This window comes from Octopus sinensis, linkage group LG2 (genome assembly GCF_006345805.1).
Source record: "Octopus sinensis linkage group LG2, ASM634580v1, whole genome shotgun sequence".
NCBI classification, from domain to species: Eukaryota; Metazoa; Mollusca; class Cephalopoda; order Octopoda; family Octopodidae; genus Octopus; species Octopus sinensis.
This window is the reverse complement of record NC_042998.1, coordinates 207,081,516-207,106,281: the sequence shown is the minus strand read 5'-3', so window position 1 is coordinate 207,106,281 and position 24,766 is coordinate 207,081,516. Positions and strand designations below refer to the sequence as shown.

Sequence of the window (24,766 nt, the reverse complement as noted above, 5' to 3'; positions counted from 1 at the left end):
TGATTGTGGTGGTGGTGGTGGTGGTGGTGGTGGTGTAGGTGGTGGTGGTGGTGGTGGTGTGGGGTGGTGGTGGTGTGGTGGTGGTGGTGGTGGTGGTAGGTGGTGGGGTGGTGGGGTGGTGGTGGTGTCAGGGAGAGGATGGTAGGCTAATTGTAGGGGTTACCACTGAAGGTGGTGATGTCGTGTTGGTGGTGGTGGTGTTGGTGGGGGGGTGGAGGGTAGCGGGGAGGGGCGGGTAAATGAAATGGAGAGGGTGTTACCACTGGTGGGGAGTTTGGTGGTGGGGGTGATGGTGTGGGGATGGTAGCGGAGGAGGTGAGAATTGATTGTGGTGGTGGTAGAGGAGTGGATGGTGGGCTAATTGGTAGGGGTTACCACTGAAGGTGTTGATGATGATGGTGGTGGTAGTGGTGGTGGTGGTGGCGGGGAGAGGATGGTAGCGGAGGAGGGGAGAGAAATTGATTGTGGTAATGGAGAGAGGATGGTGGGCTAATTGGTGGGGGTTATTATTGAAGGTGTTGATGGTGGTGGTGGTAGTGGCAGGGAGAGGATGGGAGACTAATTGATAGGGGTTACTACTGAAGGTGTTGATGGTGGTAGTGGTGGTGGTGGTGGTGGCTGTGGTGGTTGATGGTAGCGGAGGAGAAGAGAGAAATTGATTGTGGTGGTGGTAGGGGAGAGGATGGTGGGCTAATTGGTGGGGTTACTACAGAAGGTGGTGGTGTTGGTGGTGGTGGTGGTGGTGCTGGCACCGAAGGTGTTTCTGTTGTTTGTAGCATCGGCAGTGATGGCTGTAGTGTGTTGGCTGTAGTGTGTTGGCTGTAGTAGTGAGGGTGATGATTGAAGTTGTGTTTGTTGTGGTGGTCATGGTGGGGTGGATAACGCTGCTAGCAGTGTAGTGGGTAGGGCAAGAGGTATATTGGAGGGATCAGTGGTGGTAATGGTGGTGGTGGTCATGAAATTAGTATTGGTGATAGTGGCAGTAGTGGTGTGTGGTTAACAATTGTTTAACTCCAAGTCACCTTTGATCAAACAAGACCACCATAAACACAAACGTTCCAGCCATGGCCATCCTGTACAAAAGTACAAGCTGGTCATGTCTCTTGTGATGGTAATGGTGATGGAAAGGCATCGAGCTGGCAGAACCGTTAGCACACCAGGCGAAATGCTTTGCAGTATTTCGTCTGCCGTTACATTCTGAGTTCAAATTTTGCCGAGGTCGACTTTGCTTTTCATCCTCTCGGGTTCAATAAATTAAGTACCAGTTACGCTGTGGGGTCGATATAATCGACTTAATCCGTGTGTCTGTCCTTGTTTGTCCTCTCTGTGTTTAGCCCCTTGTGGGTAGTAAAGAAATAGGTAATGGTGGTGGTTGTAGTGGCTGTAGTAGAAAGTGGTCAACAAGAGTGGTGGTGGTGGTAGTGGTGGCGGTATTGGCGATAGTAGGGTAGATTGTCATTAAAGTGAAATTAGGCTTTTGTGACGGTAGAGTTCTTGCAGGTGGTGGCAGCAGTGTGGGTGGTGGTAAAAGTGGTGGTCCTACAGAGGGAAAGGAAGAGTTGGTATGGATGAGGATAGTAGGAGGGATGGTGGTAGTGGTTGGAGTAGATGTGGTGATGGTGGAAGCTGGTTGTTGTTAGGGTTCTTGAAGATGGTTCATGATAGTGGTATAGGATCTAGTGCTGCTGGTGGTTTTAATAATGACGATGTCTGGTGTTTGGAGGATACTTTTCATTTCAGCCTTATAAAAGAGAAATGGTGAAGCAGTGTGTGTGTGTAGAGAGAGAGAGAGAGAAAGATGTGTATACACATGCATTATACCTGTAATTATTGGGGCCCTGGGATATGTACCACATTGCCTAAATACCAGTCTTGAGAAATTAGACTTCTCAAAACCAGAAAGGAGAAAGCTGATTCAAAGACTATCAATGGAACTGTAAAAATCTGTAAAACTTTCCAGAAGTTTATCATTTAAATATGGTATTTCATCTGTCGTTACGTTCTGAGTTCAAATTCCACCGAGGTCGACTTTGCCTTTCATCCTTTCGGGGTCAATAAATAAAGTACCAGTTACGCACTGGGGTCGATGTAATTGATTTAATCCGTTTGTCTGTCCTTGTTTGTCTCCTCTATGTTTAGCCCCTTGTGGGCAATAAAGAAATATATATGAGCATGTCTAGACACAATAATAAACATACATACATACATACATACATATAGGCATGATTGGATGCGCATGACAAACCACATGGGTTCCAGCTTTAATGTTAATCGCTTTAAACTCCAACTGCTGCTTGTACAGACAGATTATCTGTATCTGGATTGTCACACAGATTATCTGTATCTATGTCATGCCCATGTTCTTTTCTCATATATATCTCTCCGTGCCGGTGGCACGTTAAAAGCACCAACCGATCGTGGCCGATGCCAGACCCCCCTGGCACCTGTGCAGGTGGCACGTAAGAAGCACCCACTACACTCGCGGAGTGGTTGGCGTTAGGAAGGGCATCCAGCTGTAGAAACACTGCCAGATCAGACTGGAGCCTGGTGCAGCCCCTGGCTTCCCAGACCCCGGTCGAACCGTCCAACCCATGCTAGAGCGGAAAACGGACGTTAAACGATGATGATGATGATGATGATGATATATATATATATATATATATATATCTATATATATTTGTTGTGCAAGATTTTTTTATGTGAAGTTGTATGTTGAAACAGATATTGTTATATTTCGGAATGGTCATTTTGCCAGTTTAGCCAATAAAAACACACGCACTATATAAGGATATATATGGCCGAAATAAGATTAAGATTAATGTAAAAAATAAATAACACTGAAGCAAAGTAACACCAAATATATAGTGCGTGTGTTTTTATTGGCTAAACTGGCAAAATGACCATTCCGAAATATAACAATATATACATATATATATATATTTCATTATTAATAATATAAGGGTAAATAATTAATAGTTTTAAAAAAACCCAACAATTATTTTTGGGTAGATTTCAGTATGTAAATATAACCATTATCGGTAGGAACTTTTTTAAAAAAACATTCTATATATATATTTGTATATAAATAAAAAGGGAGCAGGCAACAGGTTGCTTAGCCACATACCGAAAAAATTAGAAATAGCAGTCAAAGACTGTTTATTTCTATTTTCTACAAATAAGACTCCACATATAACATATCCATGTAATTCACATATGTAAAACAGAAGGAAAAAATAATGAAAACAAAGTCTGGGGTTATTTACGGACGTGTTTCTGGATTAGAATCATAAATTCATATCCTTATCAACGTAACTTATTTGTAGAAAATAGAAATAAACAGTCTTTTTTCGGTATGTGGCTAAGCAACCTGTTGCCTGCCCCTTTTTATTTATATATGTATATATTTGCCAGCCTCGTCTGGCACGTAAAAAGCACCCACTACACTGACGGAGTGGTTGGCGTTAGGAAGGGCATCCAGCTGTAGAAACACTGCCAAATCAGACTGGGCCTGGTGCAGCCTTCTGGTTTCCCAGACCCCGGTCGAACCATCCAACCCATGCTAGCATGGAAAACAGATGTTAAACGATGATGATGATATATATATATATATTTGTTTATTGTTGTGTCTGGGGAGAGTCATTCTCTTTTAGTGTCTTATTATTTGACACACTCACTGGTAAAGTTTCCACTCATTCATTTCTTTATTTTTCCTAAAATTTTCATTGTGTCTTGCAACCTTTTAGTGCCTTATTATCTAACACACTTTTCAATAGTCAACGACTATTAAAAAAACTATTGAAAAGTGTGTTAAATTATAAGGCACTAAAAGAGAACTGCTCTCCCCAGACACAACAGAATATGCTTCAACATACAAACTCACATGTAGAATCTTGCAAACCAAAGCTAAAAACCAAATATATATATATAATATGTGACAATTAGTTGGTTGTCATAATAAAACTCAGAGTTTTGGATGCTGGGACTGAAGTCTGCTCCAGCATCTCATCAGTTATTAAGAGAAACTGAGTTTTATTATGACAACCATCTAATTGTCACATATTGTATTTATAGATAAATTCCTCTATTTTTCATAATATCGAGGTCTCATTCATTCTTTTGTTGTCATATCATCATTATTATTAATATATATATATATATATATATATATATATATATATATATATGCCACCCCAGACACACCAGAATGAATATCCCCTTCAACCTAGCAAAAAGGATATCTACTATAGTTTCTAATGCAAATAGCAGAGACACACAACTACATGAACTTAAAGATACACTCATCACCAGGAACTACCCACCTTCACTAATTGACATATGCTTTCAACATCCATGAACTCAGACATCCCAAATTAAAGAAAGATTTACAACCAAAAGCCTTACCATACATCTCCACACACAACTCTCTCAACAATGTAGCCTTCGACACCATCCCCAAAACATCCCCTGCTAAAAAAGGACCACAGAATGAACTTAACCCACCAAACACACACCATCATAAAAAACAAGAGACAACTCAAAACTCTGAAAAGTCTCCTAATACAAGCTTGAATATACTCAATAACAACACAGAAGCCATCAGTAAAAAAATGCAGAAGACCCAACTGTGGCTCTTCTGCATTTTAATTGAGGGATCAGAGTTCTCCTTCAAACAGGGACAATGTTTCACAGGGAAAAACAGCTTCACATGTGCTTCAGAGAACCTGATACACGCACAACCTTTTCTGGGTGTCATGAGCAATACATAGGCCAAACAAAAAACAGCCTACGTAAAAGAATGGCTCTACACAGATCCCAGATCAAAATTCCCCAAAACAGCAAAATAGCATTCAGCCAACACATCAAAATTTGCGCCAATAACAAAAATCCAAGCTTCAGAATTTTTCCTCTCTACCAATTCAGGGACGATACAACCTTGAGCCAACGAATTAGTAAAGATACTCTCTTTATTACAAAATAAAGACCCCTTTTGAACGCATCTACAACAGACATATCCACCACAGTCTTAGAATAACATAAACACACACACAAAAATTTAAAATGATGCATTCAAGAGGTACACAAGAATTCATAACAACCAAAAGTCCCAATCACTGCTATAATCCACAACAAACCACTTTTACGTCACTTGACCATTTAACATCCTACTACTATCATACCACCTACATTCCTTTCTTATTTTCCCTTGTCTTTCTCCTGCTTCTTCTTCGTCTTCTTCCTCTCCGCCACCGCCTTCCTAACCACTATTGTTGTTTAGAATAACAACTATGCAAATATTATAAACAATACATTCAAAAGAGATATCTCAAGAATTCAATCGCTACTACCATCCACAAGTCACTTTCAGGGCACTTGAACATTTAACATTCTACTACTATCATGGCACTCACACATTCTTCTTCTCCTCCTCCTCCTTCTTCTTCTCCTCCTTCTTCTTCTTCTCCTTCTCTTTCTTCTTCCCTGCCAAGAATTCACAACAACCTTGAACCCACAAGAGTAAACAAGAGATACAGAGACAGGCAGAAACAAGGAAAATGCTTCTTGTATTCAAACACTATGCAAATATTCTTTTAAAAAAACTTTTCATTTAATTTTTCTAAAATTCAATTGTTTTCCATACTTACAGTTGAAAAAGTCTCAATGACCGAAACCGGTACTGAAATGTTTTTTATAAAATTATTTTAGCATTTTCTACCTTGACATTTTTTCCCATATATACATCAACTCATGTGTTCCTTTTCAACCTTCTACACCCCCCCCCACACACATATATATATATGTATATATAGATAGATAGATATTAGAAGAAAAGAGGTACTCAGAAATCAGGATGGTTTTATATTTACAGATATTTATTAGTATGTTATATATATATATAAGAGAAAGAACATGGACATAACTTAGTACTCCAGATTTTATGTTCAGTACCTCTACATGGGACCCTGAGCAAGTGTCTTTTACTATAACCTTAGGCTTTGGTAAACTCTTATGAGAGCGTTTAGAGGAAAACTGAGAGAAGCCCATCGCATGTGTTTGTGTGTGTCTCCAATAGATTGCAGCCATGCCATGCTGAAGCACCATCTCAAAGAATTTTTAGTCAAATAAATCAACCCCAGTACTTTGTTTTAGGACGTAACCACACCAACACTGGTTGTCAAGCAGGGCATGAGACTGAGATAAGTAATAAGATAAGATGCCCACAGGCATATGGCGTAGTGGTTAAGAGCACGGGCTACTAACCCCAAGATTCCGAGTGACCTCAATAATGATAATAATAATAATAATCTTTTCTACCCTAGGGCACTAGACCCAAAATTTTGGGGGGATGGGGTGAGTCGATTAGATCGACCCAGTATGCAACTGGTACTTTATTTATCGACTCCAAAAGGATGAAAGGCCAAGATGATCTCAGCGGAATTTGAACTCAGAATGTAAAGATAAACGAAATCCGCTAAGCATTTCGCCCGGCGTGCTAATGTTTCTGCCAAGCTCGCCACCTTAATAATAATAATAATAAGGCGCAGGAGTGGCTGTGTGGTAAGTAGCTTGTTTACCAACCACATGGTTCCGGGTTCAGTCCCACTGCATGGCACCTTGGGCAAGTGTCTTCTACTATAGCCTCGGGCCGACCAAAGCCTTGTGAGTGGATTGGTAGAGAGAAACTGAAAGAAGCCCGTCATATATATGTATATATATATATATATATATATATATATATATCTATATATATATATATATATATGTTTGTGTGTCTGTGTTTGTACCCCTAGCATTGCTTGACAACCGATGCTGGTGTGTTTATGTCCCCATCGCTTAGCGGTTCGAGAAAAGAGACCAATAGACTAAGTACTGGGCTTACAAAGAATAAGTCCCGGGGTCGAGTTGCTCGATTAAAGGCGGTGCTCCAGCATGGCCGCAGTCAAAATGACTGAAACAAGTAAAAAGAATAAATAAAAAAAAAAAAGAAAAAAGAATAACCTCAAAAAATACCTTAGGAATGAGAACCCAGGCTCGGAACTTCCCCAAGACACCTGATGAAGGCTGGAGAGTATATCAGCCGAAACGTGTTAACAACAAACAAGATGAGGACAAATATCTATCAAATGTAATAACGTAAATAATGTACATAATTCCTCATCTCTTTAATATAGAACTGTAAAATCATGTTTTATTTAGCGAGACCTTTCCTCAATGTGCTGCTGGTTATTCGAACAGTAAGCAATGGGTAAAAACATTCCAATCTTAGTTTTTCTTCAACCAATCACAGTGGAAAGCCAGCTTGTAGGTTTATACAGTTTTATGTCCGCCAGCCTCCTCCGTCAGCAGAGAGTTGTGTGTTCACTCCTTGTCTGTTCTTCCTCTATGCAAGGAACCAACCACACATCAAGGAAACTCCAGAGTAACGGACCACTGTGACAAAATAATGCGCATACATATAAACCTATGCAGTAGACATCCTTCATTGGAGTCTCATCAGAGGGGATTCCATCATTTAAACAATCCCCAAAATTGTATCATTGTCTCTTGCACAGCAGATTGTTTTGTGAAAACTCCCAATTGCCCCCTTTTTCCTTGTCTTCTTACCTTTCATGGCATATATGTCAACTGTTAATCCTTTGAACTTAACCCTTTCGTTACAATATTTCTGTTCAGATGCTCTGTTTCTTTCAATTAATTTTAAATATAACAAAGAATTTAGTAAAATAACTTCATTATCATTAAGCTCGTGTTAGGAACATAAATTGTGATTAAGGTTTGGTGGAAGATTTTAATTCAAAACTTATGAAAACAAGACATTTGTACTCAGAGCCAGAACAGGTTTCAGCCAGGTTGATATCGAAAGGGTTAAGAATTGTTTCTCTATTATATATTTTAACCCTTTCGTTACCATATTTCTGTTGAGATGCTTTATGTTTCTTTCAATTAATTTTAAATATAACAAAGAATTTAGTAAAATAACTTAGTTATTATCATTAAGCTAGTGTTAGGAACATAAATTGTGACTAAGGTTTGGTGGAAGATTTTAATTCAGAACTTTTGAAAACAAGACATTTGTACTACAGAGCCAGAGCTGGTTTCAGCCAGGTTGGTAATGAAAGGGTTAAGTCTAGTTAAGGACTGTCAACATTTTTACCTTTCTTCTTCACATTGTGTTGCTTGCCTGGCTCTGTCAGTCTCCTGCTCTGACATCCCTGATCATTAATCTTTGTTGAGGGGATTGTTATTCACTGAGGGAAAACATATTAGTCACAACTATCTGTCCTATTAATTACTGGTATGGACACCATATTTTGCGTTGCAACCAATAACATGCTACCAAGTATATCAAAAGGTTTAAAAGTCAATAATGTGTCTTACCTTTTTGCAATGGGTGCCAGTCAGGCAGCACTGGCATCGGCCACATTCAAATGGTGCTTTTCCCCCAATCTGCTGGCACATAAAAAGCACCATTCAAGCATGACCGATTCAAGTGCTGCCTGACTGGCACCAGTGCTAGTGGCATGTAAATAGCACCATTTGAGTATGGCCAATGCCAGTGCCGCCTGACTGGCACCTGTGCCAGTGGCACGAAAACAGCACCCACTACACTCTCAGAGTGGTTGGCATTAGGAAGGGCATCCAGCTGTAGAAACTCTGCCAGGTCAAGATTGGAGCCTGGTGCAGCCTTCTGACTTGCCAGTCCTCAGTCAAACCGTCCAACCCATGCCAGCATGGAAAGCAGACGTTAACCGATGATGATGATGATGAGTGTGTTGCTTTCATTTAAAGTTTTATCTCTACAGATTTTTCTATAGAATTTAGAGCCAACACTCAAAGTTATGACATTTTGTATCTGTCTATCTTGTTTACCATTGAGTATCAAGTCTTCCGGGCTTGTATGTTTACATGAGCTGGTCAGGTGACCGGCTCAGTAATTCTCAAACATTTTCAGGCTGCCACCCACTTGGCCCCCACCCCTCGCCCTCCCCACCACAAATATAAACCACTTTCGGCAGCAAATTCAAAACAACTTTATTTCACAAATAAAACTTAAACCTAATTAACCTCTTGATAATTATATTTTTTTTACATCTATCACCCCATTTTGGCCACCCCATTATCACCTCACATTTCTTCAGTGTCTCTCTGGATCTTTCCACTGTCCCCAATGGGGGGGGGCAGTACTGCCCACTTTGGAAACCACTGATTTGCATCACAGAACTCCAAGATCTTTGGACACTCTTAATTTCATGTTTCTCAACCATAGTTTCCTATTGTCCTTGGATAACCTCTGAGGTTGTTATTCAACATCTCCATTAAAGGCCATCAGCCGTGACATTGAGGTCACTGCCATTTGCTATTGAAATGGTCAACAAGAGAGTCTCTTTAGCTGTTGCTTTTGTTTGATTAGTCACTCCTGGTTCTCATGCATATGCAAACCATTCAACCTTTGCCAGCTTGGAAGGAGGACATCAAATGATGATGATGATGATGCACAGATCACTATTGCTGTCTTGTTACTTGTGTGACCAGTCAAAGCTAATTTATTGCATCACTGACCAGTCCACTCTGTAAGGTGGTCGGCATTACGAAGAGCATCCAGCTGGAGAAACCATGCCAAGACGGACAATTGGAGCCCAGTGCAGCTCCTGTCAGACCATCGAGTTCATGTCAGCATGGAAAATGGACATTGAATGACGATGATGATGATGATGATGACTAACCTTAATGATGAACCGTAACCTCAGACCTGGCCTTAGGAATATTTTAAGTTCTTCACTAATCCAAACAATATTGTTAGCCTGGTGGGCAAACAGAGATCTTAACCCTTTCATTACCGTATTTATTTTGAGATGTTCTGTGCTTCATTCAATTAATTTCAAATATAACAAAGAATTTAGTAAAAGAACTTAGTTATCATTAAGCTAGTGTTGGGAACATAAATTGTGACTAAGGTTTGGTGGAAGATTTTAATTCAGAACTTATGAAAGACATTTGTACTACAGAGCCAGAGGCGGTTTTGGCTGGGTTGGTATCAAAAGGGTTAAGAAGTATTTCCCCCAGATTGATAATCCCTCACCATTTGTTCTATATATATATATGTATGTATGTATGTATATAGGATACAGTGAATAAACTGTTGTCTAAATTATGCAAAAATGAAAACAATACTGACATCTTATTTTAACAGATATATTTACTGAAATTACATAAAAATATCTTGAAATACTAAACAGTAAATCTATTCAATAAAATCACCATTGGCTTCAACAACAGCCTCCAGACGACTTCAGAATCACCTGCAACTCTTCTGGATGGTCACCTTGTTTAAATTGGTGAATGCTGCCATAATCTTTGCCTTCAGTAGATCTTTGGTATTACAAGCAGTTCTGTTGGTCTCTCACTCAACCGTGCCCCACACATAATGATCAAGGAGGTTGCAGTCTGAGGAGTTAGGCGACCAGATGTTAGGGGTGATGTGGTCACAGAAATTGTCTGACATCCATGACTGGGTTCTCCTGTTCGTGTGGCATGGTGCAGAGTCCTGTTGCTAGACATAGGGTCTTCCAGCAGCCACCTTCTGGACCCAGGGCAGCAGATCAGTGCCAAGCAGTGATTAGGAAGAAAAAAAATTTTGGTTAGTTCTAATCCCTGCCCGGTGCTGCTGTTCAATTCTGGTTAGCAAGTGGCGGGGGGGGGGGGGTCCACTAGTGCAACTCAGTCACTTGATGTTGACTGCTTTGGCCAAAGTTAGCATTCATCAGATTTCCCTTTGAAGGAGGAGGCTAAAGAGCCAGAATCATGCATCTGAGAAGTCGCTGGAAGGAAGCACTGAGCACATGTGGTGTTTTGATACTTTCTGCCAAAAGAGAGAATCTCTCCTTCATGGTAAATGCAGTGAATTTGACTTTAGGAGTTGGAATCTGTCACAAACATATCTTAACTAACCTAAAGTTTGTATCTACATACATAAATATATATAATTAAAACAGTTCAGTTCCTTTTGAGTGTTGGGCCTCATGGAGGCAATGACCAAGACCTTTGACCTTGTGTTGTGCTTGAGAAGAAGGCCCATCAAGCCGAGCAAAGTCATTGTTGTGAGAAATATTGGTGTCACACAAATGGCACCCAAGCCGGTGGCACGTAAAAGCACCCATTACACTCTCAGAGTGGTTGGTGTCAGGAAGGGCATCCAGCTGTAGAAAACCATGCCAAATCAGACTGGAGTCTGGTGCAGCCTTCCAGCATGCCAGTCCAGTCAAATCATCCAACCCATGCCAGCATGGGTTAAATGATGCTGATGATGAATCTTGTTTCAGGAATTAGACTGTGGCCATGCTGGGACACCACATTGAAGGGTTTACTTGAACAAATCAACCTTTGTACTTATTTTCTCTTTAAGCCTGATACATATTCTACCATTTTGTTTTGCTGAATTGCAGTTGTAGGGGACAAACACAAACACACATCGACATTACATATATGTGACAGGCTTCTTTCAGTTTCCATCTACCAAATCCACTCAAAACACTTGGTTTCGGTTGGCCTGAAGCTATAATAGAAGACACTTGCCCAAGGTGGCATGCAGTAGGATTGAACCTGGCACCTTGTGGTTGGAAACCAAACTCCTTACCACACTGCTAATCCAGGGCTTCTAAGCATTAGATACTCACAGCACCTTAGTTTCCCTCACCCCAAAGTTACCCCTTAAATATTTGCATTCATGGGGGGTTTTATTCATCGTTTACTTGTTTCAGGCCCTAGACTGTGGCCATGCTGGGGCATGGCTTTGAAGAATTTTAATAAAATGAATCCAACTCCCCTCCCAGTACTTGTTTTGTTTTTAAGCCTGCCACTTGTTCTATCATTCTATTTTGCTCAACTGTTCAACTAAAGGCAGTGCTCCAGCATGGCTGCTGTCAAATGGCTGCAACTAGTAAAAGACTAACAAAATATATATATATATAGGAATGGTTTTTCACGCTGGCTTTTTGATAAATTCTTGAAATGGATTTTATCCTTATATTTTATACATTTCAACTTGTATCTTTTACTTGATTCACTCATTTGGTTGGGGCCAAGTTGGGGCACCACTTTTGAAGGGTTTTAGTCAAACAAATTGACGCCAAGACTTTTTTTTTAACAAGTCTCTTTTGCCAAACTGCTAAGTTACAGGGACATAAATATACCAACACCGGTTGTTAAGAAGGGGAGGGGGAAAAACACACACACACACACATAGGTATACATATATTCAACAGCTTCTTTCAATTTCCATCTACCAAATCCACTTGAAAGGCTTTGGTCAGCCTGAGGCTATAGTAGAAGACAATTGCCCAAGGTGCCACGCAGTGAGACTGAACTCAGAACCATGTGGTTCGTAAGCAAGCTACTTAACACAGTCACACCTGTACCTATAAATTATCTATTTTCCTATTTTTACCATAAAACTGTGAATCATAAATTTTTTTTTTGTCTGTCCTTGCCTTTCCTCGTAAAAGTTATTTCTGTCGCCATCTCATTCCTTGTCTTATAAAACAGACAAATATAGAGATCACTTATCTTGAACCTGCCCTTCCTTATCTGCCTATAAATAAACTATTTCTTTCTTCCTCTTTTGCTCCCTCTTTCTCAAACAGAGAAAAAGAGAGATAGACAGGCTGAGGGTTATCATCATTCACTATCATACACACACACACACACACAAAGATTTTGGTAATTCAAACAGGAAAACTCAAAACCTTTGTGTGTGTATATATATATATATATATATATATATACAAATAAATGAAAGAATGGAGTTGAACAACGATTTAACAAAATTCCTTTTGTTAAATCGTCGTTCAACTCCATTCTTTCATTTATTTGTATTAAAAAACACACAAATTTCCACACGAAAGCACGTGATCTCTGCCCTTGGCATGTAGCTTCAACCGTGTTTTTCTGACATGAATTTGCTACCCAGGTATCGGTTAACCAAATTATCCATACTAGGATAATTCATTCAACTACTTAAATATATATATATATAGTTAATCCAAACAAGAAAACACAAAAAAAACACAACAACGCGAGGATGTGGAACAAATAAAGTATTATTGACGCTCAGGAAAGAAGGGAAGAAGGAGGGTTTAACGTTTCGAGCGGAGCTCTTCGTCAGAAACATAGGAGAAGGAAAGATCCTGATAAGGGAAGACGGAGGAAAAAAAATCGCCAGCGGTACTCACGAGGTCACATATATATATATGCACACACACACATACATATAAGTGGGATGACCACTAAGTGGACATCCATTATGCTAGAAGTAGATCCGCTATGGTCTTACCACTAAGAAAGGAATGTTCCCAAGAAAATTTAGCAAACACCAGAACGTAAGCAAGCAAGACAAATGAAAAGATACAAAATATAAAGATTTTGTATTTTTTCATTTGTCTTACTCACTTACATTCTGGCGTTTGATCAAAGAAAATATTTCTCCAGCATTCGCTATTTTACCCTCGTTCTGGTCTAACGACCCTCCATGCTTGTTTTCCTTCGGTTTCCTTCTATGTCTCCACTGTCCTGTTTTTGTTCCCGACTTTGACCCTCCATAAATCATGAATTTTATTTTGGTATTTATGGGAGCAACTGTCTTTGGAGACTCATATTGTCGTTGAATGCTCGAAATGAAGAGTAGATGGACTCAGTGGACAATTGATGAAGGGTCGTTCTTTATGTTACTTGTCCTGTTTTCCATTTGTTTCCCTCGTTGTTTGTCTATTGACCTCATTTGTTTTCGTATTTCTTGTTGTTTACTGTTGGTGATGTCCTGTGCCCATATATGCATGTATATATATATATATGTATATATACATATACACAGACACACAAGGTAGAAAGCATGTAATAAATGTACAAACAAATGGAAAACAGACGCAGGTCACCAATTCTTCATCAGTCACAGCCAGCGGGTCAAACACAATTTCACGCCAAGATGTTATGTACCCTTGACTTTATGTATGTATGTATATATATATATATATATATATATATATAAACACTTTTTAATCCGAGGGGAGGCAATGTGAGCAGCAACTAAAGGAACACTACAAAATCCACAGAAAGATCAACATATATTCATATATTCATTTATATCTACAGAACAGATATAAAGTCCGACGTTTAAAAATATAGTAATATATAAATATATAAACATCATATAAAAATATATAAGAATCAAAGGCGCAGGAGTGGCTGTGTGGTAAGTAGCTTGCTAACCAACCACATGGTTCCGGGTTCAGTCCCACTGTGTGGCATCTTGAGCAAGTGTCTTCTGCTATAGCTTCAAGAAGACCAAAGCCTTGTGAGTGGATTTGGTAGACAGAAACTGAAAGAAGCCTGTCGTATATATATATATATATATATATATATATGTGTGTGTGTTTGTGTGTCTGTGTTTGTCCCCCTAGCATTGCTTGACAACCAATGCTGGTGTGTTTACATCCCCGTCACTTAGCGGTTCAGCAAAAGAGACCGATAGAATAAGTACTGGGCTTACAAAAGAATAAGTCCCAGGGTCGAGTTGCTCGACTAAAGGCGGTGCTCCAGCATGGCCGCAGTCAAATGACTGAAACAAGTAAAAGAGTAAAGAGAATATATATATCGTCATGTAATGTCCACTGTATGGGTTAGATGGAATTTGTTGGGGCAAACTTTCTATGCCCCAGATGCCCACCCCCCTCCACCTTGCCAACCTTTACCTGTTTCCAAGTAAGGTGATATTTCCCCATTGGCTAGACTCATTTTTCATGGAAACAAATGATATTGCTTGTATGAAGATGATGCACATTTACAACCATCACATGATCTCTAGGCAAGGATACACACACACACACACATATATATATATATATATATATATAACAATTTAGGAATGGCCTTAACAGGCCATTCGTCCACTAGACAGAGCAGCCATAACTCCAACCGCCAAGTAATGTAATTCGGAAATAGGTGAAAAATTAAAAACGTTTACCCTAATTCATCTTTTAGACGATGCATCGTTTCTGCGTTTTTAATGATAGACCAGCTTAATTAAATTAAATTAAGCTAATCTACCATAGGTCACGCTTCGTCAGTAAAGAAACCTTTGGTAGAGGCAAATATACACGAGGCTACTGCATCGAAGCCTCTGGAATATCTGTCTTAAAATTTTCGAAGACCAGCGCAATCGCGCCAACCTTATCAGCAGCAAATATAAACTGCCGATTCAAACTCAGAATTAGTCAGAAAATAATCAATTAATCAATTTAGAGTAGTAAAAAATTCGATAAAAATTTATCACTACCAGCGGCCCAGTGGAAAAGAAAAATAGTCATGAGACTAAAATGTAAATATATAACAATTTAGGAATGGCCTTAACAGGCCATTCGTCCACTAGACAGAGCAGCCATAACTCCAACCGCCAAGTAATGTAATTCGGAAATAGGTGATATATATATATTATATAATCATCATCATCATTGTTTAACGTCCGTTCTCCATGCTAGCATGGGTTGGACGGTTCGACCGGGGTCTGGGAAGCCAGGAGGCTGCACCAAGCTCCAGTCTGATCTGGCAGTGTTTCTACGGCTGGATGCCCTTCCTAACGCCAACCATTCCATGAGTGTAGTGGGTACTTTTTACATGCCACCAGCACAGGTGCCAGGGGAGGCTGGCAACGGCCACGATCAGCTGGTGCTTTTTACGTGCCACCTGCATGGGAGCCAGTCAAGGCAGCACTGGCATTGGCAATGTTTGGATGGTGCTTTTTATGTGCAACCGGCATAGGCATCACAACTACAATTTCCATTGATTTTTGATGTCGATGTACTTGACTCAATAAGTCTCCTCAAGCACAGGGTCGAAACAGTGTTTCTTTACTTGAGACACCTGCACAGCCATAAGATTTGGTTCAATTTCGATTTCACTTGCCCGAAATTGAACCAAATCCTATGACTGCGTTGTTAACATTTAGAATTTCCAAGTCTATATTGTAATTGCACATCATCTCCAGATCAGTTTAATATTCTCGTTTCTAACCAAGCGTCTTCCTCCATTTCTATCCGACAGCCAACCAAATGCCTGGGCAGCCAGCCTCTTCTCCAGCCTCCAAAGCCTGTTCGACAACACTTGATCTCTCCCCCTGCTTCTCCGCCAGTTGGCTGGGAGCCCACACTTGAGACAGAACCTGTGATAAACTATGACCTTCTGGCAGCAGTGGCTGCCCTCAGTCCAGGTAAGTGGTGGTGTTCTTGTTGTTGTTCATATTATTTCTGTACTTCAGGAATTATCATTTTCACAGAATTTTATTCATTTTTTTTTAGTATCTTTGTGTGCAGTGTCTGTCACAAAAGGATTAAAAACCAATATGGGGGACAATCAAACAGTAGTGTATACATACATACAAACATGTGTGTGTGTGTGTGCTTGAAAAGACCCGGCAAGCCAAGTGAGACCATAGCCCGTGGCCTATGCCAGTGGGTGTAACCAGGCCACTTATGAGCACCCCCCCCCCATTCATTGGACAATAAACTTTGCTTGCAAAGACCTTTTGAGGCAAGTGAAATCAAAATCAAAATCTCTGACGTGGCTGATGACAGTACTGCCTGATTGGCACTCTTGCCAGTGAAACATTAAAAGCACCATCCGAGCATGATCATAGACAGGGCCACGTATTGTCTCCCATGCTGGTAACATGTAAAAAGCACCATTCAATCGTGATTGTTGTCAGCATCACCTTATTGGCACATGTGCTGGTGGTACGTCAGAAACAACATTTGAGCATGGTTGTTGCCAGAACTGCCTGACTAACCCATGTTCTGGTGGCACGTAAAAAGCACCCACTACATTCTCGGAGTGGTTGGTGTTAGGAAGGGCATCCAGCTGTAGAAATCTTGCCAGATCAGATTGGAGCCTGGTGCAGCCATCTGGCATACCAACCCTCAGTCAAACCGTCCAACCCATGCCAGCATGGAAAACGGACGTTAAACAATGATGATGATGATATATATATATATAAAATTGATACAGAACTGCCAGACCTTGCAGTCCAATTGATCTGTGTCTGGAAGCCAATCAAGGGAATTGCAACATAGAACTATTTGCTAAAATGACCAAATAATTGTTTCTTTGCTAAACTACAACAATCCAGTGGAGAAGACCCCACCTCAGGTTTCTGTAGTATTAATCAAATGAGAGGTAATTCTTCTCTGGGACAGGGTGCTGGTTTGTCACAGGTAACTTTCCTTTAGGAAGAATTTAAGTATGACACGCAAATGATTCTCACCTCAGTACACACAACCACTACTTGTAGCATTAACAGTTAAGTGTCCTGGTAAACACCAGATCGTCATCATCATCATCGTTTAACGTCAATTTTCCATGCTAGCATGGGTTGGACAGTTCAACTGGGGTCTGGGAAGCCAGGAGGCTGCACCAGGCTCTAGTCTGATCTGGCAGTGTTTCTACAGCTGGATGCCCTTCCTAACGCCAACCACTCTGTGAGTGTAGTGGGTGCTGTTACGTACCACTGGTACGAGGGCCTGTCAGGCGGTACTGGCAACGACCTTGCTCAAATCTTTTACACATGCCACCGGCATAAGTGCCAGTAAAGTGATGCTGGTAACGATCACGCTCGAATGGTGTCTTTTCCGTGACACCAGCACAGAGGCCAGATAGCTGCCCTGGCAAGAATCACGTTCGGATGGTGCTTTTAACACCCTACTAGCACGGGGCTAGAGTGCCAGTAAGGCGACACTGGTAACGATCACACTCGAATGGTGCCTTTTATGTGCCACTGTACAATACTGACTGTTGTGGTTCAGAGACAACTGTGCAATAACGACTAGTGTCACTGAGCACAACTTACTATTGTTGCTAACAGACAAATCACTGCAATACTGGTGGATGGCAAGCACACACAAGGTGGAGAGAAAAAGCACTTCAAAGATACACAGAAGAGCTTTGAGATCAACCCGGGCACCTGGGAAATGCAACCACAAGAGCACCCTGGCTAGGAAAAGCTGCAGTAACAGAGGTGCCACCTCTTACGAGAAGAACAGGATTTCAGGAGCATGGAGGTCCAGAGCCACCTCCTTGCTTTCAGTCCCAACAGACCACCAGTGCATGACCAGGAGCAGAGCCTTCTGTGCATGGATTGGACTGATCCACCACAGCCAGGCACACCATAACCTGTCTTCTTTTCCCATGTGATGTCCTTGATCATTGTTGCCTCACCTGGCACGTTAAAAGCACCCACTACACTCACAGAGTGGTTGGCATTAGGAAGGGCATCCAACTGTTAGAAACCATGCCAGATCAGACAGGAGCCTGGTGCAGCCTCCTGGCTTCCCAGACCCCAGTCGAACCGTCCAACCCATGCTTGCATGGAAAGCAGACGTTAAACGATGATGATGATGATGATTAGCAGGCCATGTGCCCCAAAGTCCTCCTACAGAGGACGCTGGCTGCGCGTGCAAACATCTAAACAGATTGGAGAGTGTAAGGAAATATACTGCATTAAATCAACTTCTGTTTGAGTTAGGGCACTTTTATTTTTTGAAAACTTGGGAACAGGTGTTTGTAAAATGCCATTCTGCAAAAGGGGGCAATGGGCTGCATTTGCAGACCCCAGAGAACCATTTGCAGACTCCTCTCAACAGAAATGAAACTATGGAGAATTGTAGACAAAGTTTCCACTGAAAGAAGAAAACTGTGACATAGTAAACTCCATCAAACTCAAGTCTGGACCTGTTTTTATTTCCTGACTGCAACTGTTAATTAGAAAATTACTATTTTTAAATCTCACAATGGGAGGTGTTCAGCAACGGTACTTTGGAGCAAAGATTCAAAAATATAAGGACACAGATCATGTCGAATAGTCAGCTGGAGACGATGTCTCCTGGGGCTAAATTACAGCAACATTCGTCCTAAAGCAAGAATGCCACGTTATGTTGGCAAACAATCTTTACTGCAACTATTAAAGTCTACAGGAAATCTATGAATGCGACTTCGACCGAGTAATTCCATTTCATAATCGTTCCTTTAATGTTGTTAATTGCCCATCAAAAAATAGAATGGATATTTTCTACTTCTGCTTCTTCAGTATCTCTTACAAGCAGGGTTTTCATGTCCACAACAAAAAGTCAGGCGGTTCTGGCAACGACCACACTCAAAAGATTTTTTTCATGTGCTACCTGCATGGGAGCCAGTCCGGCGGCACTGGCAATGACCATGCTCAAATGCTGTCTTTCACATGCCACCGGTACATGTGCCAGTAAGGCTTACGCTGGCAACAATCATGCTCAAATGGTACTTTTTACATGCCACTGGCACGAGAGCCAATCCATGGCCCTGGCAACAATCACGCTCAGATGTGTTTCTAACGTTCTATTGGCACGAGTATCAATCAGCCGGTACTGTCATCGGCCATGTCAGTGATTTTGATTTGATTTCACTTGTCTCGATAGGTGTTGCAAAAAAGGAGAGACGGTTAGCACTCCCCTTGACAAGGACGGAAGAGATCAATCGATCTTTCTAACACATATGGGCATTGCTCTCTACTTCAGAGCAACCTATTTTTCTTATCAGTGGTGGTACCCCAGCATGGCCGTGGCCTTCGGACTAAAACATTTTTAAGGATTTAAGGTCTTGGCAAGCAAAGTTTATTGTCCAATGAATGAGGGGTACTCAGAAGGGGCTGCTTCCACCCACTGGCATAGGCTATGGCTATTTAATGAAACATGGGGGAAAATTTTTTTAATCTGAACACGTGCCACTAGGGGTTCTTTTGCTTCTCATAGTGTAAGGAGAGTTTTTTTCCAAAGCTGTGGAATAAAACTGCATTCTGCAGTTAATGGTGATAAAATTTGGAGTGGATATATTATTTTTCCACATTCAAAAGGTCAAGGTTTATTTTTGTACTCAAGCAAAGAGGGAGCCTGATGCGGGTCCCACAAGATCTACGAGATCAAGGTCATTAGTAATGAGATTAATTTTTTTGTTTGCTGATAAACTGTGAAGAAAATGTGTCAAGGAGAGGCTTTTTTTTTTTTTTACTCTGGAAAGAAAGGATTAAGTAAAGTGTTTAAGGAGTTTGGGATGTGAGATAATAGACTTAGAGATCCAAGGCCATTCAGATTATTCTGTCAAAAGTAATGTTTATCTATTATGCATTGTCTTGTAGCTTTGAGATTACAATGATGTGATTGTCGGACATTGTAGAGTGGGTGTGAGACCAGGTTTGGCCAGTTTGAGCATTATACTAGCAGAAATTTTGGCCAGATGTGGCTGGTTTAAACACCGAAGGATTAATCAGGTTTCCATGGTGTATGAGTGACTTAGACTGCAACACTCACCCCCTTGGATGCGATGCCAGTCTATCATAGGGTTAATGGGGGGGACAATAGGGGTGGAAAAAAGGGAAAAGGTAGGTATGTATGTAAAAATGAAGGTTGGTCTGGACGAGGTTGATGTACAACTTGCTAGCTTAGAAGAACAGGGTCTGCTGTTGTTCTGACAAAACAAATAGCCAGGGTCTTGTTGGGTCAATTGGTTGGTGATGTGAAACTTTGGTAATCGGACAATTTGATGGTTTTGTGGATGTGGACTGGAATAAAGATAAAGGTATACTTGTACTAGAAACGTCTTACAGTTCTATATTTAAGAGATGAGGAATTATGTACATTATTTACATTTGGGGATATGGCGTAGCACAGGCTACTAACCCCAAGATTCCAAGTTTGATTCCAAGCAGTGACCTGAACAATAACAATAATAATAACATTGAAAAATACCTTAGGAATGAGAACCCAGGTTTGAAATTTCCCCAAGAAGGCTGGAGGGTATATCAGCCGAAACATCGTGTTAACAACAAACACGATGCAAATAAATATACGTCAAATGTAAATAATAATCATCATCATCGTTTAGTGTCCGTTCTCCATGCTAGCATGGGTTGGACGGTTCGACCGGGGATCTGGGAAGCCAGAAGGCTGCACCAGGCTCCAGTCTTATCTGGCAATGTTTCTACAGCTGGATGCCCTTCCTAACGCCAACCACTCCGTGAGTGTAGTGGGTGCTTTTTACGTGCCACCTGCACAGGTGCCAGGCGAGGCTGGAAAAGGCCACGGTCGGATTGGTGCATTTTACGTGCCACCGGCACGGAGGCCAGTCGAGGTGGCACTGGCATCGGCCAATATCAAAAACTATCTTAGGAATGAGAACCCAGGTTTGAAATTTCCCCAAGACACCTGATGAAGGCTGGAGGGTATATCAGCTGAAACGTTGTGTTAACAACAAACAAGATGAGGACAAATATCCGTCAAATGTAAATAATGTAAATACTTGTACTATAAACATCTTGTTTGTCTTGAGTCTCTTTCTTTCTTTCTTTCTACTCTCTTTTTTTCTCTTCGACAGGGGAAGCCCACGAACTCCATCCACCAACAGAGAATCAACCAGGTATTGTCGTCCATATTTGTGAGGAACCAGAGGACTTCAAAGATTTAGCCAAACCAAAAATCGTTCAAACTATGTGTCCCGACAGAGTCAACTAAATGTGAAAAATATTTTAAAAAATGGAAAAAAAAAAAAAAGGTTTAAAAATGCTCACCTTCCTCTCCTTGAACTGATTTTCTGTGTTTGTTGTAAAAAAAAACCCTGTTTCTCTCTCTTTTTAATCTCTCCTTCCTCTCCACGTTACTTTTTTTTTCTCTCTCCTCCTTTCTCTCCTCAATTTTTTATTAAAATGTTTCCTTTGTATTTCCTGTCCCTTGATTTTATTCTCTTCAACACCCTTCTACGCTAAAACCAATGTTACTAATTACTGCTATATTTGCTAAGACTTTGCTTGGACAGTCACCTATCGTCCCCACAAAACAAAAAAATCTCCCCCTGCTTCTCCTCTTCCTGTCTTTCTAAACAAACAACCAGAAATTCCTTTCACTTCTACCAGCAACTGGATTGGACCAACCTTACTTTGCCACTGTCACTACCACCACCACCACCACGACCACCACCACCACCTTCACCAACACCAGCAGCCAGTAATCTCTTAGTATCCATCAATGCCTTTATGTAAAAGCACTGTCATATTGATAATTTGTGGATTTATCTGTCTATTTTCCTCTTTCAACAAGGCACAACAAACTGTAAATTAAAATTATATTTTAAATTTAATTATTATGTTGTAACATTTATTATACACACAAACAATATATTAAATCTAAATATACCTGACTGGATTTCTAACTCTGTTCATGAGCAACGTCACTATGGAAATAAAAGAGAGATGGGTATTAAATAGTTACACAACATCTACATTTGTCATCTTAATGTGTGTGTATATACATAGCCCCCTGTTTAATTGAGGGGGTTTTTGCCATTTTTTTTTTCCTTCTTCCCATTCTTTTCTTGTCTTGCAACCTCACTAGAGAACCTGGCAACCTAACTAGAGAAAAGCACCCAGTACACTCAGTAAAGTGGCTCAGAAACCTGGACGTTATCAAAGAAGCTCGAGAGGTGATTGGATGGAACTTACACTCGCCTCCTTAGGAGAGCTCAAAATCTCTCGTGGAAGCGTCATCCAACCAGCTTGAGAGGCAGTTGGATGGAACTTACACTTGCCTCCTTATGAGAGCTCAGAAAATCTCTCGTGGAAGCGCCATCCAACCAAAGTACAAATATATGGGAAATTACCACCTGTATCATCTCTTATGAAAGGTAGAAGAGTCCAGTTTGTTGGACATTGTTGTAGAGCTGAAAACGAGGTAATTTCTACTCTTCTCCTCTGGAAGCCATCTGCTCGCGATACCAGAGGGCGCACACTCTCCTACCCTGATGTAATCTCCAGGGATACAGGCATCCAGCAACAGGACCTCCGTAATGCTATGATGGACCGTGGTAGTAAATTCCACTGTCTCGACCACAGTCGAACAATGAATGAATGTGGCTGGCACTAGGGAAGGGCATCCAGTGACAGAAACCATGCCAAAGCTGATGTTGGAGCTCAACTTATTTCTTTACTGCCCACAAGGGGCTAAACACAGAGGGGACAATAAAGGACAGACAGGGTGATTAAGTCGATTACATTGAGGTGGCACAGAAAAAACACCATTCGAGTATGATTGTTGCCAGCGTCACCTTCCCAGTATGTGAAAAACAACATCTGAGCGTGGTTGTTGCCAGTGCCACCGGACTGGCTCCTGTGCAGGTAGCACATAAAAAATGATCTTTTGAGCATGGTCGTTGCCAGAACTGCCTGACTGGCCCTCATGCCAATGGCACGTAAAAGCACCTGCTACACTCTCGGAGTGGTTGGCATTAGGAAGAGAATTCAGCTGTAGAAACATTGCCAGATTAGATTGAAGCCTGGTGCAGCCATCTGGTCCTCAGTCAAACTACCCAACCCATGCCAGCATGGAAAGCAGGCATCAAATGACAATGATGCTAATGATGAGGATGATGATATATATATATATATATATATGTAGGTGCAGAAGTGGCTGTGTGCTAAGAAGCTTGCTTCCCAACCACATGATTCCAGGTTCAGACCCTTGGGCAAGTGTCTTCTATAGCCTCAGGCTGATCAAGGCTTTGTGAGTGGATTTGGTAGATGAAAACTGAAAAAGCCTGTCATATATATATATGTTTGTTTGTCTGTGTTTGTTCCCCAACCAATGTTGGTGTGCTTATGTCCCCGTAACTTAGTAGTTCGGTAAGAGACCAATAGAATAAGTACAAGGCTTATTAAGAATAAGTCCTGGGATCGATTTGTTTGACTAAAGACGGTGCTTCAGCATGGCCAAAGTCAAATGACTGAAACAAGAGAATAAAAGAATATATATATATATATATATGATAGATTTGTTTAAGTTTCTTTCTACCAAATTTACTCACAAGGTTTTGGTCTGCCAGAGGCCATAGTAAAAGACACTTGCCCAAAGTGCCAGAGCGGGATTGAACCCGGAACCATGTGGTTGGAATGCAAGCTTCTTACCACATCATTATGTTCAAAAAGATTTATTCTGATTTACCAGGCTTTGAGAAAATCTCACTTATATATTACTGGTGGTGGTCACTGTTTGGATTCCTGAAAGTAAGTCCACACAGCTTTGTCATGGTAAAGAATCTTTGAGAATGTTGTATATTGACGCACTAAACATGTTTTTGACAGACAAGGATTTGTTTCAAAGTAAATGGCTGCAACTTGAATAAAACGGATGCGTGGTTAAGAAGCTCTCTTTGCAATCATGTGACTTCACCCTTTCATTACCAACCCAGCCGAGGGAACCCATTGATATTTAAATATGAATTTCAGCACCAATCTCGTTAGTACATCATCATCAGCATCATCATCATTTAACGTCCGCTTTACATGCTAGCATAGATTGGACGGTTTGACTGAGGTCTGGCTAACCAGATGGCTGCACCAGGCTCCAATCATGATTTGGCGGAGTTTCTACAGCTTGATACTCTTCCTAATGCCAACCACTCTGAGAGTTACGTGCAACCGGCACAAGGGCCATTTTGGTGGTACTGGCAATGGCCATGCCCAAATGGTGCTTTTTATGTGCCACCTGCACAGGAGCCAGTCCAGCGGCACTGGCGACGACCTCGCTCAAATGTTCCACGTGCCACCAGCACAAGTGCTAGTAAGGCAACGCAGGTAACGATCACACTCGAATGGTGTGTTTAATGTGCCATCGGCACGAAGGCCAGCTTGTTGCTCTGGCAACAATCTCACTTG

General features: G+C 41.1%; 1 protein-coding gene and 1 non-coding gene across 2 annotated transcripts in view; both read left to right on the top strand.

Moving 5' to 3' along the window:
• LOC115227523 (protein sarah) overlaps window positions 1–22,197 on the top strand; it is a 129,676-nt gene extending 107,479 nt beyond the window's left edge. The window contains exons 4-5 of the mRNA XM_036500779.1: window positions 16,090–16,255; window positions 21,439–22,197. Coding sequence (XP_036356672.1) covers window positions 16,090–16,255; window positions 21,439–21,575 — 303 coding nt within the window. The 3' untranslated portion in view covers window positions 21,576–22,197. The remainder of the gene's footprint in view (window positions 1–16,089; window positions 16,256–21,438) is intronic.
• On the top strand, window positions 19,488–19,603 carry LOC115208862. Its single transcript, XR_003881296.1, has one exon. It is a non-coding gene; the product is annotated as a U6atac minor spliceosomal RNA (small nuclear RNA).
• Window positions 22,198–24,766: the final 2,569 nt, after the last annotated feature.